The following is a 16,472-nucleotide window of genomic DNA, read 5'->3' on the forward strand; positions in this document are numbered from 1 at the left end:
GTCTTTCAAACCTATAATATACTGCTGGCACAACTTAGACATCCAGCCATTGAATGATGACAGTCCACTATGCATTTCTTCACCAGAGCATAACACAAAAGTCTCTGATATCGTACTTGCACGTACACACCTGTAATTTTTTGTTAAAGTCTGACATCAAAAGTCTTGCAAAGAACAGCAACACCCTTTAAAGTACTGTTGTTCCCAGCCATGGGTTTTCATGTCTCAACCTTTTAAATGTGTGAATATTCTTGACATCACTTCTGTGCTGTTTTTTGAGCAAATGGTTTGCATTTGTTGCAGCCCCACCTTTAGCATGATTGTTTAAAGCCTCTGCTCACAGGATGTTGGTTCACCACACATCAGATCGGGAGGCTTAAGAAGAAAAAAATGGCTTTCCACCTTTAACTGTTTGAAACTGTGAGTTATAAAAACATCTGATGAAAACTTTTTGGTTTCAAACTGAAATGTGATTAAAGTGCACTGTAAAGAGAAAGGCAAAAGTCTTCTTCAGCTGCAGTACACTTCAGTCCATCATTAATATAAAAAAAATATGTGACAACAATCTTAATAATCTTTCCTCAAGACATTTCCTTCTATCTGTTGTTGATATGCACACATTTAATGTTCCTCTGGTTCAGAATAAAAGTGGGTGTTTCATAAATTCACATAATTTCTCATGTTTTCGAATGGCTGTCACCATCCAAAAGGGCTACTGACTCAACAAGACTGGAGGAACAAAGTAGTTCACATACAATTTTGCATTCATCAACATTTTTTGAAACAAAGATGCACTGAAACCACACCCACAACACTTAAAACAGAAAGTAGAACAATACAAAATTAAAAATAAAACTTCTTATGTTTTTTGAACACACTCGTGTACCTACAACACATTTTGGTAACATGCTGTTACATTATTTTGTTAAATAATATTTCTGCACTTCTCACACAGAAACACAGCGCTGTAGGTTTATTCAGTTTTGTAGGTTGAATTGAAGTAGACGCGACATCATGGTTTCCTGTCAGTTTTCATTATAAGTGGTTATAACAGGAAGTTTCTTTCTCATGCAAGGTCTTTCTTCACTGCCGGCTCTGCTTTGACTACAACTGCAAATGGAAAGGTTTAAAATCTTCCTTTTGACAGGTAGGATGTCATATTTGATATTTTAATTATTAATACAATGGAAATCAGAAAAACTTAAACTATGCTATCACTATAATGCCTTTTCACGTTGAGATCTCTGAACCTTTGTGTTAATTTATAGTGGCAGTGTGTGTGCTAGTTACATCTCAAGAAAGCACTACTGGTGAGAATAACATTTTTATACTGGCTTTTGGTTTGAATGTTAACTCTTAACCCTTGTATTGTGTTCGGGGACCCATTTAACATTTTTGTCAAAAGAAAAATTATATGATGAATATTTTTTTTTCAAACTCATACTCATTGCCATCAGCTCATTTTCTGTGAAGAACATATATCAGAACAAATTTTCAATGACCACTCGTATACCACCCAACACACACACACAAACATGTCTGGTCAAGTATTCTTTATATCGCTCTTCACCAACCCTACCCCTAAACCTAACCCTCACAGGAAACTTTCTGCATTTTTACATTTTCAAGAAACTTCATTCTGTGTAATTTATTAGCTTGTTTACCCATGGGGACCTCAATTTAGGTCCCCACCGTGACACGAGTCGCCATGAGTCTGTGTGTATTCAGGTTTAAGTCCCCACCAGAATAGAAAAACAAGTACACACACACACACATTTATATAACATGCAACATGCAGGATGTTCGGGTTCCGGAGCAAGTATAACAGGTGGAAATTTTAGCTCCTGTATACCTTCACTCTGTCCTCTGTACTTTTCAGGGTCTGCTATTAGTATATGTATTTGTGTTTATGTGCTGTTGTTTTTGTGACATATCAGGACACAACTCTGTATAATGACATGGGTATGACACAGGTATTACAAGGAGAGGTTGACTTATGAGGACATAACCCATGTCCCCATTTGAAACACTTATAAATCGCTTTTTTTTTTTGTTGAGAAAGTAAAAATGCACAAAGGTTCCTGTGAGGGTTAGGGTTAGGTGTAGGGCGATAGAATATACAGTTTGTACAGTATAAAAACCATTACACCTATGGGATGTCCCCACTTTTCACATAAACAAACATGAGTGTGTGTTTTTATTTATGTGTGTTTATGTGTGTGTGTGTGTGTGTGTGAGAGAGAGAGAGAGAGAGAGAGAGATAGAGACTCTATTGTTTCTGTCCTTGACTGTCAAGCTCGTGGACTGTGTGTCTTGTGTTTTACTTCCCATGTGCTTCTCTTGACCTAGTTTTCCGTGTTACATGCCCATATTTGGTTTCCTTCCTGTTCTGGTTCCTATTGTGTTTCACTGATCCCAGGTGTTTCTCGTTGAGACCCTCGTCTAGTCATGTATTTAAAGAGTGTTCTGTGCCTTGGTTTTTGTTCGATGACTAACGTCATTTTGTCTGTTGTATGTGCTATATGTGTTTTCCTGCTTGCCCTGTGTTGGATGATTAAAGACTGCTGATACAGTTTACCCCTCGTCTCCTCGCTCCTCACAGTAATGCAGCCTTGACACTGCCATTCCCGCGCAAGCTTGTAGCACTTTAATGCTTAAATGTGATCTAAAAAAGGAAAAGGGCAGATATCAACCATAAATACTGTTTATATTGCTTGTAATTGGGATGAAGTAAACATATGTTGAGTTTTTTAACATAAATTTTTTATAATTGTGTTGAATTAAAATCAGAAAAATGCAGCAGGTCTCCCAGACCCATGAGCACTGGCTGAGTAACAAAAATATGAACACGACACAAGGGTTAATGACTATTTTAATGGTTTTATTTTCAAGTTAAGAATTGTCTATTAAGCCTCTCTAACCTGAGAATTATTCATCCTCTAGATCCTCCAGTTCAGATTGCCAAGCCCAGTATAACTCTGAATCTAGCTCATAAGGTGCTGTACAACACAGAGACAGTCACTCTGCACTGTAATGTCCCTGGAGAACCACCGGGGATACAGTATGCCTGGTACAAGGAGTCACAAGTACTTGGTGAAAATCAGCCCAGCATCACTGTGGAAAGCAGTGGGAACTATGTATGCGAAGCAAAAAAAGGAGCTATGGTAGAAAGAAGTGATAGTTACCCTTTAACTCTGGAAGGTAAATGAATATCACAAATGTTTATTTAGATATATAAATTTGTATCTTTAAATGTCTCTCTCATCCCAGCACTGATTCTGGTATGTTGAAAGGTCAGTGTGTAATTATAGAGTTAATAATGTTGGCCTGACTTTTGTGTTATCAATTTCTGTAGGGGAGAGCAGGGGCGAAAGTAAATATTTTCTGAAAAACATAATTTTAAAAGATAATGTTGTATACAGATATATATTTCTGCTGTGGCCAGTAACTCAGAAGTGTGGTCTAACAATACCAGGTGGTATTTTGTAGAAATGTAGAAAGACTTCAGTATAATTTCACTTTGAACATACGTTGCACATTGTTACTTTCGACCCCATCGGTTGAGACGAAAGTAACACAACAATATAAGCTAGATTTTTTTCTGTTACTCTTATTTTTCTTAAGTATACCTGATTGTGACCTTGTTAATATGTAACTGCAAACATATTTTGTCCTTTATCTTCGCAAAAAAGTTATTAAATTACATTTTCATATTTTAGTTTCATCAGATGCCTTAAAACCTTTTTTTATTGTAAATTTCAATGTATTTTTATAAAACATTTTTCTCTACAGAATGCACAATATAAAATTTTAATCACATTAGCATAATAAAAAAAAACCTCTAAACATAATGTAACAGTAGTCCTACTTATGTTTCCATCCAGTTGTTTTTATGCATAAATTGAAAATGTGCATTAAAACATCTGGAAACACTGCAAATTCATAGGTGGAGGTGTAAAGGCTAAGATATGGCTAAAACCTAAATATAAATGTGATGTAGCAGCTGCCGGGGATAACAGTAAAGTAACAGAAAGTAACAGTAAAAACTGTTACTTTCGTCCCGACAGGAACTCCTGACATTTAAACTTGATATAATTTTATATAAAAAAAAAAAAAAAATTGAAAATGCAAACTTTAGGATGTGTTAAAGCACTAAATAACATGTAGATTGGTCATTACTGTGACACATGAAACAAGAAAAACAACGCGACTAATAAAAAAAATACCTCTTCAATAATTTACTTTTTGTACTCGAAAACAGTTTTATGGACCTAACTTCGGGTATTCTAAATCACGTGGTATTTCTCAGCTCCGTCAAGGATTGCATGCTGAATATGCTGTCATAGCTGGGAATGCAAATGCAGTAAGAGGCTCGGAGAAAATCGCTTTGTTACTTTCGTCCCGCGTTACTTCCGACCCCGCTCTCTCCTACAGATCCTCCTAAAGCAAAGCTGACTGTGACTCATATTCAGACAGAGTTTTTTGTAAATGAAAAAGTCGATCTGCAGTGTGAAATTGAAGGCGGTTCTTTAGAATGGACCTTCCAGTGGATCACTGTAAATCACATTTACTCTGGAAAATATTCTTGTAGAGGAAAACTCTCTCACAGACAAGTAACTACTCAACAGAGTAATACATTTAAATTGAATGTCACAGGTCATTTCAACAATTAAAATAATTCTATTGAAGTTGTTGGAGCAGTACCAAACATCAGCTTTTGTTGTTGAGAAACACATTAATCAACATTTGACAAAAATAAATAAATACATACATTTGAATATACACTACGAGATTCAATATTTTGGGGTCAGTATGCTTTTTTATGTTTTTGAAAGAAGTCTCTAATGTTTACAGAGGCAACATTTATTTTTCTATTGAATATTGAAAATTAATATTTTTCTAACTTTTTTCTCTAATCGCAAAGCTGAATTTTCAGCATCATTTCTCAAGTCTTCAGTGTCACATCATCCTTCAGAAATTAGTATAATATGCTAATCTGGTGCTCAATAATCATTCATTATTATCAATGTAGCCTCATTTTTGTTCCATTGAATGCATCATTTTCTGTATTTGTTTCTTCATAAAATATATAAAATAAAATAATTATTACTGACCACAAACTTTTTAACAGTAGTGTATATATAAGCTTAGTGTAAGTATGAGGATACGTATTATCTGTTTGAACACGGTTTGGTTCATTTTCCTCTCTTCCTTCAGATCCACCTAAACCACAAATCCAGTCTGAATGGACTGAAGCGTTTCATGGTGAAAAAGTCTCTTTGAAGTGTGTCATTCATGGTTCAAACAGCTGGAAGTATACGTGGTTCAGGGACCAGAAGATTGTCTCCATTGATGGAACAAACATACAAGGAAACACTCTCACACTCTTGGTTCAGTCCGATCATGGCGGGGAGTATGAGTGTCAAGCTGAGCTGCAGAACAGAAAGGTGACGACTAAAAGAAGCCCACAGCATTCGTTAAGAGTCCATGGTAAGAATCTGTTTTCACTCTAGCTAAAAGCAGCATGTCATGGATATAATGTGTTACATCTAATTTCAGAAAACAGTTAATTGGATTTGGGATGTTAAGAAGATTAATGATAATTTAGTTTCAGCCCCACTTTATATTAAGTGACCTTAACTCGCTTTAAAAATAAAGGATTCAAAAGGGAGTTTTTGCAGTGATGTCAGAAGAACTAACTTTTGTTACATGTCTAGGAACAATGCTGGAGAGTGTTCAATTGTATTATGCTGTTTATCTGTGCAGAGCTGCCTTGGTGTTTACATTAAAATCATATCATTTGCATAAATATAATTGTCTTGGTCATTAATTCTAAACATAATTTTAAAGGACCACAGCCAACAATCCTTCTGAAGCAAGATCCATCATACCCAGAGATCTACACTGGAGAACAAGTCAGACTCAATTGTAGTATTCAAGAGGAGACTTCAAAATGGCAATATATTTGGGAAAAAGATTCACGGCAAGTAAACACTGACCCCAGCAATCCAGTTTACACAATTCAATCTGCTTCACTCTCTGAAAACGGAGAATACTCTTGCCAAGTAAGAAGGGGAGAGAAGACATCATCAAAGTCTAGAAAGCTGACAGTAAAAGGTAATATTTTGATTTGATGATGATGTTCAGGGAAAATGCTGGAGAATGTTCATTTCTGTTATGCTGTTTATCTGTGCAGAGCCACCTAAACCAGAACTGTCAATCATGTCTCAATGGAAAACATTTTACCAGACTGAAAAACTGACTCTGAAATGTTCAATCAAAGAAGATTCAGATAATTGGAGCTATGAATGGTTTAGAAATGGAGCTCCGCTTTCCCAGGACAAGGACATTTCCTTTTCTGGAAACACACTCTCCATCAGCTCAGTTAATGTGGTTCATGCTGGACAGTACACCTGCAGAGGAAAACATCAGACGAGAAAACCAGTGACTACAGGAGAAGCTGAAGCTCTGCAAATTAATGTTCATGGTAAAACTATATGAACTTTTGATATTCTACTGTATGATTAATAAACATCAACGAAAGGGACAAGCACCCAGAATAGTTCAGTGAAGAAACTGCTGAATTTTTGTAACTACTTTTGAAAATATGATATAGTGTGATTCATATAAAAGAAACAGTAAAGAGTACTCTCCTTGACAGCAGACAGACACTATTAGCAGCATGAGTCAGTTAATTTAGTCATGTTTAATAAAGAACAAAATGCACATGCAATTCAAGGCAGTTTCTGTTTGAAGGTGGTCTACTCTTTCTGATTTTTAACTCTGTGGCTCTTAGATACCACTCCAAAGCCAACAATTACAAAAAAACAGTGGTTTGAGCCCTTCTACAGTAAGGAGCGAGTACAGCTTAATTGTAATATGCCAGGAGTTGGTTGGGAATATCACTGGTATAAAGGCTCAAATCGTCTGACCACAAATCCAGAATTGACCATCGACTCAGTATCTGTCACTGACACTGGTGACTATCAATGCAAAGCACAGAGAGGAGACTTCTCAGTGAACAGTGAGACTCTACAAGTGCAAGTTCAAGGTGAGTTCATAATTTACCTCTTTATAATAATTTCCATGATGTAATATTCTTCCCGTCGTGCATGCATTGAGTTTACAGTGCCTCTGTAATATTGCCAGGTAATGCATTAACATGTTAGTATTAGGCTCTTTATTATCAATCAGGCTTTATTCATTCTCCTTTTTCCTCTCTTCCTTCAGATCCACCTAAACCACAAATCCAGTCTGAATGGACTGAAGCGTTTCATGGTGAAAAAGTCTCTTTGCAGTGTGTCATACAAGAATCAGAAAGCTGGAATTATACGTGGTTGAGGGACCAGAATAAGATTGTCTCCAGTGATGTAACAAACATAAAAGGAAACACTCTCACACTCTCGGTTCAGTCCGATCATGGCGGGGTGTATGAGTGTCAAGCTGAGCTGCAGGACAGAAAGGTGATGACTGCAAAAAGCCCACAGCATTCGTTAAGAGTCCATGGTAAGAATCTGTTTTCACTCTAGCTAAAAGCAGCATGTCATGGATATAATGTGTTACATCTAATTTTAGAAAACAGTTCCCTATTTTTTGGATGTTTAGAAGATTATTGATAATTTAGTGTCAGTCCCACTTTATATTAGGTGACCTTAACTCGCTTTAAAAATAAAGTATTCAAAGGGAGTTTTTGCAGTGATGTCAGAAGAACTAAAAATCTAAAGAAACATTTCAGATAGGTCTTTTTTGACAGGATGTTCAAGGTTCTTCATTGAACCATTGATGGAAATATAGAGCCTTTATATTTAAGACTGTACTGTGTTCTGCTATTGAGGTGGGACAGGGGTAAAGTCATGGACAGGTTTTGTGGTATGGGTAGGTTTAAGGTTGGGTAAAGGTATTAGGGTCCTTTGACGATCCTGCACCCCTCTCTCCACCCAAAGCTTTCCTGTCATCACTCTACTGTCCTAGAAATTCATTACAGTAAAAAAGTGTACACAATAAGTGCATTGTACCAAATGATCACTTTAAATGTAATAGTTAAGGCCACCTAATATAAAGTGTGACCTCAGTTTTAACACTGTGTATTTTATAATTATTTTAGATTGAGTTTGGTGCTGTTTCTTACCAGCCTCACTTTAGGCGAATGTTTATTGGTGTTTACATTAAAATCATATCATTTGCATAACTATAATTGTCTTGGTCATTAATTATAAACATAATTTTAAAGGACCACAGCCAACAATCGTTCTGAAGCAAGATCCATCATACCCAGAGATCTACACTGGAGAACAAGTCAGACTCAATTGTAGTATTCAAGAGGAGACTTCAAAATGGCAATATATTTGGCAAAAAGATTCACGGCAAGTAAACACTGACCCCAGCAATCCAGTTTATACAATTCAATCTGCTTCACTCTCTGAAAACGGAGAATACACTTGTCAAGTAAGAAGGGGAGAGAAGACATCATCAAAGTCTAGAAAGCTGACAGTAAAAGGTAATATTTTGATTTGATGATGATGTTCAGGGAAAATGCTGGAGAATGTTCATTTCTGTTATGCTGTTTATCTGTGCAGATCCACCTAAACCAGAACTGTCAATCATGTCTCAATGGAAAACATTTTACCAGACTGAAAAACTGACTCTGAAATGTTCAATCAAAGAAGATTCAGATAAATTGGACTATGAATGGTTTAGAAACGGAGCTCTGCTTTCCCAGGACAAGGACATTTCCTTTTCTGGAAACACACTCTCCATCAGCTCAGTTAATGTGGTTCATGTTGGACAGTACACCTGCAGAGGAAAACATCAGACGAGAAAACCAGTGACTACAGGAGAAGCTGAAGCTCTGCAACTTCATGTTCATGGTAAAACTATATGAACTTTTGATATTGTACTGTATGATTAATAAACATCAACGAAAGGGACAAGCACCCAGAATAGTTCAGTGAAGAAACTGCTGAATTTTTGTAACTACTTTTGAAAATATGATATAGTGTGATTCATATAAAAGAAAGAGTAAAGAGTACTCTCCTTGACAGCAGACAGACACTATTAGCAGCATGAGTCAGTTAATTTAGTCATGTTTAATAAAGAACAAAATGCACATGCAATTCAAGGCAGTTTCAGTTTGAAGGTGGTCTACTCTTTCTGATTTTTAACTCTGTGACTCTTAGATACCACTCCAAAGCCAACAATTACAAAAAATCAGTGGTTTGAGCCCTTCTACAGTAAGGAGCGAGTACAGCTTAATTGTAATATGCCAGGAGTTGGTTGGGAATATCACTGGTATAAAGGCTCAAATCGTCTGACCACAAGTCCAGAATTGACCATTGACTCAGTATCTGTCACTGACACTGGTGACTATCAATGCAAAGCACAGAGAGGAGACTTCTCAGTGGACAGTGAGACTCTACAAGTAAGAGTTCAAGGTGAGTTCATAATTTACCTCTTTATAATAATTTCCATGATGTAATATTCTTCCCATTGTGCATGCATTGAGTTTACAGTGCCTCAATAAAGTAAAGGTAATGCGTCAACATTATTATATTAGGCTCATTATTATCTATCAGACCTCATTCACCCTCCTTTTTCCTCTCTTCCTTCAGATCCACCTAAACCACAAATCCAGTCTGAATGGAGCGAAGCGTTTCATGGTGAAAAAGTCTCTTTGCAGTGTGTCATACAAGATTCAAAAACCTGGAATTATACATGGTTCAAGAACCAGAACAAGATGGTCTCGAAAGATGGAACAATCATCATGATAGGAAACACTCTCACACTCTTGGTTCAGTCCGATCATGGCGGGGAGTATGAGTGTCAAGCTGAGCTGCAGAACAGAAATGTGATGACTGCAAGAAGCCCACCGCATTCGTTAACAGTCCATGGTAAGAATCTGTTTTCACTCTAGCTAAAAGCAGCATGTCATGGATATAATGTGTTACATCTAATTTCAGAAAACAGTTAATTGGATTTGGGATGTTAAGAAGATTAATGATAATTTAGTTTCAGCCCCACTTTATATTAAGTGACCTTAACTCGCTTTAAAAATAAAGGATTAAAAAGGGAGTTTTTGCAGTGATGTCAGAAGAACTAACTTTTGTTACATGTCCAGGAACAATGCTGGAGAGTGTTCAATTGTATTATGCTGTTTATCTGTGCAGAGCTGCCTTGGTGTTTACATTAAAATCATATCATTTGCATAACTATAATTGTCTTGGTCATTAATTATAAACATAATTTTAAAGGACCACAGCCAACAATCGTTCTGAAGCAAGATCCATCATACCCAGAGATCTACACTGGAGAACAAGTCAAACTCACTTGTAGTATTCAAGAGAAGACTTCCAAATGGCAATATATTTGGGAAAAAGATTCACGGCAAGTAAACACTGACCCCAGCAATCCAGTTTACACAATTCAATCTGCTTCACTCTCTGAAAACGGAGAATACTCTTGCCAAGTAAGAAGGGGAGAGAAGACATCATCAAAGTCTAGAAAGCTGACAGTAAAAGGTAATATTTTGATTTGATGATGATGTTCAGGGAAAATGCTGGAGAATGTTCATTTCTGTTATGCTGTTTATCTGTGCAGATCCACCTAAACCAGAACTGTCAATCATGTCTCAATGGAAAACATTTTACCCGACTGAAAAACTGACTCTGAAATGTTCAATCAAAGAAGATTCAGATAAATGGGACTATGAATGGTTTAGAAACGGAGCTCCGCTTTCCCAGGACAAGGACATTTCCTTTTCTGGAAACACACTCTCCATCAGCTCAGTTAATGTGGTTCATGTTGGACAGTACACCTGCAGAGGAAAACATCAGAAGAGAAAACCAGTGACTACAGGAGAAGCTGAAGCTCTGCAACTTCATGTTCATGGTAAAACTACTTTTGAAAATATGATTTTTTATTTATTTACCCTCAACAAGTGGAAGTGAAATGTGACAACAAGCCCCTTAGGTGGGGTACATTGTAACATGAGCATATGACAGATTAAAATGATATCTAATCTAATACAAAAAATATACAACACAAACTAAAATATTTTGTCAATAAAATAAAATTATTGCCTGTTTATTTTTATTTATTAATTTTTTTTAAATACATTTTTTATTCAATCATTGAATAACCCTTACAATAATCACAAGTTCCAGGATTAATTTTCATATAAATGTTTTAGCAGCAACCAAAACAGTAGCAATAGCATGTCAGTTGTACACATTTTTTTATGTTAATTTTAATACATATATTTTAAAACATGATTATGTAAAACAAACACAAAGATGCAAATAGTTCCTAAAGCTGGTTTAGCTTCTTTATTGTTTGTAAGTAGAGCATGGAAACTGTCAGTGTGTGTAGCTTTCTGGTCATGTTGAACTCAGTTCATTTAGCAGCAGATCTAGAACAACAAGCACAAGCAACTCAAGACAGTTACTGTTTGAAGGTGGTTAGCTGTTTCTAATTTTACCTCTGTTACTTCTAGACAAAACCCCAAAAGCAGACATTTCAAAACATGAGTGGTTTGAGTTTTTCTACACTGAGGAACGAGTCCATCTTAATTGTACTATGTCAGGAGTTGGCTGGCAATACCAGTGGTATAAAGGCTCATCTCCTCTGATCAAAAATGCAGAATTGGCCTTCAGCTCAGTATCTCACACACACATTGGTAACTATCACTGCAAAGCACAGAGAGGAGATTTCTCAGTGAACAGTGAGACTCTACAAGTGCAAGTTCAAGGTAAGTTGTGTCCATAACTACATCTTTTGGCCATTTCATTTAGGATATAACCATGGCAGTGCACTTAACACGTTTAAAAAAAGCTGACATGTTAAAGAAACAGTTCACCCTAAATAATAGGAAAATTCTTCTGTTTTCATTTCACACTCATGTCATGTCAATTCTGACATGTATGACTTTCCTTTTCTCTGGAACACAAAATATATTTTGATATCAATTAAAAATGTCCATACAGGCTTTATAGATCCCATTATTGAATTGGCATACACAAACCAATTTAATGGAATGCACTGATGACGTATCATGTCTGTGTGCACAGAGGTTTGCAAATACATACGTTGACAGGCAGGTAGGACATCGTAACAAAGACCTCGGACCGATAAATATGATTAGATAAACATTTTATGGTCCTGCGCCTTCCAGAGACAATATAAATATGAATACTGCTCAAACAAATTTAAGGAACACTTTGAAAACACATCAGATCTCAATTTGGAAAAGTATCAGGCTGGATATCTACACTGATTTGGACTGGGTGACATGTTAGGAACGAAAGAATGCCACATACTGTAGTTTGATGGAAATAAAAATGATCAACCTATAGAGGGCTGAATTCAAAGACACCCCAAAAAATGTAAGTGAAAAAATGACGCAGCAGGCTAGTTCATTTTGCTGAAATTTCATTGCAGCAACTCAAAATGGAACTCAGTAATTTGTATGGCTCCCATGTGCTTGTATGCATGCCTGAAAATGTCAGGGCATGCTCCTAATGAGATGACGGATGGTGTCCTGGGGTATTTCCTCCCAGATCTGTACCAGGGCATCACTGCTCTCCTGGACAGTCTGAGGTGAAACCTGGCGCCGTCGAATGGACCAAAATATAATGCCCTAGAGGTGTTTTATTAGAATAGGTCAGACGAGCATGGGGGCTATTCAATGGAGTCAGTTCCTTTATCCTCAACAAACTGCCTGCATACTCTCTGTTAAAATAAAAGCATTAAAGTAATTGCGGCGATTTGATCTGGTTGGGCTATGGAGCAGAGGAGATAGGTACCCAGGATGGAAAATGACACAGACACAAGTTGTGCAGTTCACTCAGATTGGGGTGGTGTTGGCGCAGTGGATAAGACACACGCCATTGGTGTGAGAGACCCAGGTTCAAATCCACTGTGAGACACCAATGTGTCCCTGAGCAAGACACTTAACCCCTAGTTGCTCCAAAGGTGTGCGACCTCTGACATATATAGCAATTGTAAGTCGCTTTGGATAAAAGCGTCAGCTAAATGTAAACTGTAACAGAAGTGAAAGATTGCACAAAACAGAAGTGACATATAAAGCAATGTCTCATGACCAGTGGGTAGTGTCTAAATCCTAAAATACAAGAGGCACAGGATGTTTTAGAACTCACACTCTCGCCACATGATGCTGAGCATTGTTGTGCACCAGAAGGAACCCAGGACCTACCGGACCAGCATAGGGTCTGACAATGGTCCAAGGATTTCATCCTTATATCCAGTGGCAATCAGGGTGCCATTGTCTACATCACTGACCCACCACCAAACTTGTCATGCTGAACGATGTTACAGGCAGCATAACATTCTCCTTGGCTTCTCCAGAACCCTTCACATCTGTCACATGTGCTCTGGTTGAACTTGCTCTCATCTGTGAAAGCACAGGGAGCCAGTGGTGGACCTGTCAATTCTGGTGTTCAATGGCAAATGCCAGTCGAGCTCCACGGTGCCAGACATTGAGCCCTCAGGCCACCCTCATGAAGTCTGTTTGTTTCGTCAGAGACATTCACACCAGTGGCCGGCTGGAGGTCATTGTGAAGAGCTCTGGCAGTGCTCCTGATGTTACTCCTTGCACAAAGGAGCAGATACCGGTCCTGCTGATGGGTTAAGGACCTTCTACAGCCCTGTCAACCTTTCCTTGAGTAATCTCCTGAAATCTCCTGAGCTTCTGAGTCTGTGCTAGGAGACACAGCAAACCTTCTGGCAATGGCACATATTGATGTGCCATCCTGGCGTAGTTGGACTGACTGTGCAAACTCTGTAGGATCCAGTTATTGGGTCTTGCTATCAGTAGTGACACTGACCCTAGCCAAATGCAAAACTAGTGAAAAACTGTCAGAAAAGATGAGTAGGAGAAAAAATGTCAGTGGCCTCTAGCTATAAAACCATTTCTGTTTTGGGGGTCTTTGCCCATCTAGTGCACCTATTATTATTTTTATTAACACCAAAGCAGCTTAAACTTATTAACAACACTGCTCTGCTACTTAACTGACCAGGGATGTGTTTCCCAAATGCATTGTAAGCTTAAAGTTACAGGTTGTATGACCTGCCACTAGAGGGCGCACTATCAAAACAATAACAATCACGTGGTTTGATGATGGTAAAATGGAGCGTGGGATGATGGGATTTGTTGTCTTCTACCCAACCGCTGAGGGCCATCAATAGGGCTTGGGCGCCGAGTTGCATTCTGGGGCGTGGCGGCCCTGTTGCTAGCCTCGCGAATGTAAACATACAGCAATTTGAACGAGAAGAGATGAGTAGAGAAAGAAAAAAAGATGTTAAAATCGCGAAAATGTTGTGGGATTTATAGGGATACGCTAAATATGGATAACAGGGACCGGTATGTGGACAAAATCGGCACTATTAACGGTTTGGATCCATATGAAATTCCCAACAAATAGTGGAGTACCGACGGAGACTTGCTGCCGCAATTTTGCATTACAGATATCTTCGGCTACCTTGTTTGTTTTGTGAGCGCCTACACTTCAGAATAGTTCTGAAGCTACAAGTCATTGAAGTCTTATTTACAGTTCACAAATGGATGGGTATTTTCCTGTAAAATATCCCGTTAGCTCTTCATTTGGACCTGTCAAGTCTCTGTGTTGTTGTCCTGTTGCTACTCCTTGCCCTTCCAGCGAAACAGCTGTTTTCAAAGCATTGTTTTTCTTACTTGAAAGCAACCTTAGCGTGATGCTGGGTTTTTTAAGATAGCGTGGTTGTTGTGAGCACATGATTTCACGCAAATCTGTAACTAAAGTCACGTTAGACCTAGCTTCACGAATCGCTTAACGTTAGTTAATGCAGCAGTTTTGTAGTTCGAATTTTTTATGTCAGCAGAGGGATAGCAACAAAAAGATGAATGTTGAAATTTCCCGTATTTTGGATAAGTAACCCAATAAATTTCCCTTATTTTCAATGTTGACTTAAGCTATAGAAATGAATATTCAGATGTTATGGTCTGCGTGGTCGCAAGCCTCCAAGCAGGAAAGTGATGTAAAGTTAATCCATTCTCATTTTGTTTTCCCCATGGTGAATATGTTGCGCTATTACACCCCATAATACAGCAATGGTTTACCATGGTTGAAATAGATTTTTAATTAATCAAATTAAGACACACGGATGAGAGGGAGTATGTCTAAACACTACACAGTAGCCCGAGTAGCAGCAAAGGAGGCTACCAATGTAGCGGCCACGCCAAGTAATGACATCACGACGGCCAAGCCCTATTAGACGGAAAGTTAAATCATGGATTTAACGCGAGTTCAATGATTTGCGTGAGTAGATTACGTAGATTGCGTAGTAGGATCAGACGCGTCCTCGCGCATGTATAGAGACACGATGCCCCACGTTTGGCGCCCCATAATATTAATCTTGTTGATCGCTTTAATAGCATACGTTTTCTGTGAAGATACAAATCAAAACAACTCACCTGTCGAGTAAAACACAAGCGAGATCGGCATCTCTTTCTAGTTGAAGTTTGTCGCGAAGCTGTTGTCATGTGGTTTCTCCGTCAGTAAAGGCGGTAACAAAGAGTAACTAAAGTCATTAACAGGCGACTGCACTGCCCCGTGTCACTGTTCAGAATGGGAATTTTCTCATGATCAGCAAGTGGTTGAAAACATTAGAGATATTGTTAGTAATCAGCTGGACAAAATATATAACACTAGCCTAGTGGTTTTTGGATATTTTACTGCAAATATCTTACAAATTGTACCTTTAATGCTCCACAGAAGAAAGAAAGTCATACAGGTTTGGAACAAAATAAAGTTCAGTAAATGATGCCAGAATCCCTTTAAAAGTGGTTTTGAATAACGTTAGTTACTAAAACTACTAAATGTAAAAGCATTAAAGGTACTGATTCAAAGGCTCACTTTGAAATCTATTTTATTTAACAGTGATAAAGTAACATATTACTTTGCTCGTAGCTCGTCCAGCTGTATCCCTGAGTCTGGAGACTGAACTGGGTGACATTATGACTGGTGACATGACTCTGAGGTGTAACGTCTCAGACGGAAGACAGTGGAACTACACCTGGTTCATGAACGGACAGCAGCTCAACGAAACCTCAGATCTACTCAAAAGGAAAGGAAATGAGGAAACAATCAAAAGTGAATTCAAGTGCAAGGGAATAAACACAGAGAGACCTCTGTACTCCGCTCTGAGTGACGGCTTCATAGCCAATAATATCAGTGAGTCATGGGAATATTTATTATTAACTAATAAATACAGTGTATGTATGTGAATAAACTGTACATTAGAACAATGTCAGACAATCTTCATGACCTTCAAGATTAAAAAACGAGAAATAACTATTATAATCTTTTAGTCATATTGTCATTGAGATAATATATTCTGTGAACATGAGAGACAAAACTTAAAAAACTTTTTTATCTAAATGTGTGCATTTTCCTTATTATTACAGTATTCAAAAGGAAGAT

General features: G+C 37.7%; 1 protein-coding gene across 4 annotated transcripts in view; it reads left to right on the forward strand.

The window, feature by feature from the left end:
- Positions 1–302: 302 nt before the first annotated feature.
- LOC113041038 (carcinoembryonic antigen-related cell adhesion molecule 5) overlaps positions 303–16,472 on the forward strand; it is a 19,514-nt gene continuing 3,344 nt past the window's right edge. The window contains exons 1-18 of one of the 4 annotated variants that reach the window (XM_026199307.1): positions 311–420; positions 1,076–1,147; positions 1,269–1,310; positions 2,944–3,201; positions 5,218–5,490; positions 5,851–6,117; positions 6,197–6,487; positions 6,797–7,051; positions 7,231–7,506; positions 8,231–8,497; positions 8,577–8,867; positions 9,177–9,431; positions 9,609–9,887; positions 10,248–10,514; positions 10,594–10,884; positions 11,489–11,743; positions 15,960–16,223; positions 16,457–16,472. The exon at positions 16,457–16,472 is cut by the window's right edge and continues 86 nt beyond it. In XM_026199307.1, coding sequence (XP_026055092.1) covers positions 1,117–1,147; positions 1,269–1,310; positions 2,944–3,201; positions 5,218–5,490; positions 5,851–6,117; positions 6,197–6,487; positions 6,797–7,051; positions 7,231–7,506; positions 8,231–8,497; positions 8,577–8,867; positions 9,177–9,431; positions 9,609–9,887; positions 10,248–10,514; positions 10,594–10,884; positions 11,489–11,743; positions 15,960–16,223; positions 16,457–16,472 — 3,878 coding nt within the window. In that variant the 5' untranslated portion in view covers positions 311–420; positions 1,076–1,116. Of the gene's footprint in view, positions 421–1,075; positions 1,148–1,268; positions 1,311–2,943; positions 3,202–5,217; positions 5,491–5,850; positions 6,118–6,196; positions 6,488–6,796; positions 7,052–7,230; positions 7,507–8,230; positions 8,498–8,576; positions 8,868–9,176; positions 9,432–9,608; positions 9,888–10,247; positions 10,515–10,593; positions 10,885–11,488; positions 11,744–15,959; positions 16,224–16,456 lie in introns of all 4 variants that reach the window. The other 3 variants (XM_026199308.1, XM_026199310.1, XM_026199309.1) reach the window with 3 other exon arrangements.

The sequence above is a fragment of the Carassius auratus genome, chromosome 23, assembly GCF_003368295.1.
Source record: "Carassius auratus strain Wakin chromosome 23, ASM336829v1, whole genome shotgun sequence".
Lineage (NCBI taxonomy): Eukaryota > Metazoa > Chordata > Actinopteri > Cypriniformes > Cyprinidae > Carassius > Carassius auratus.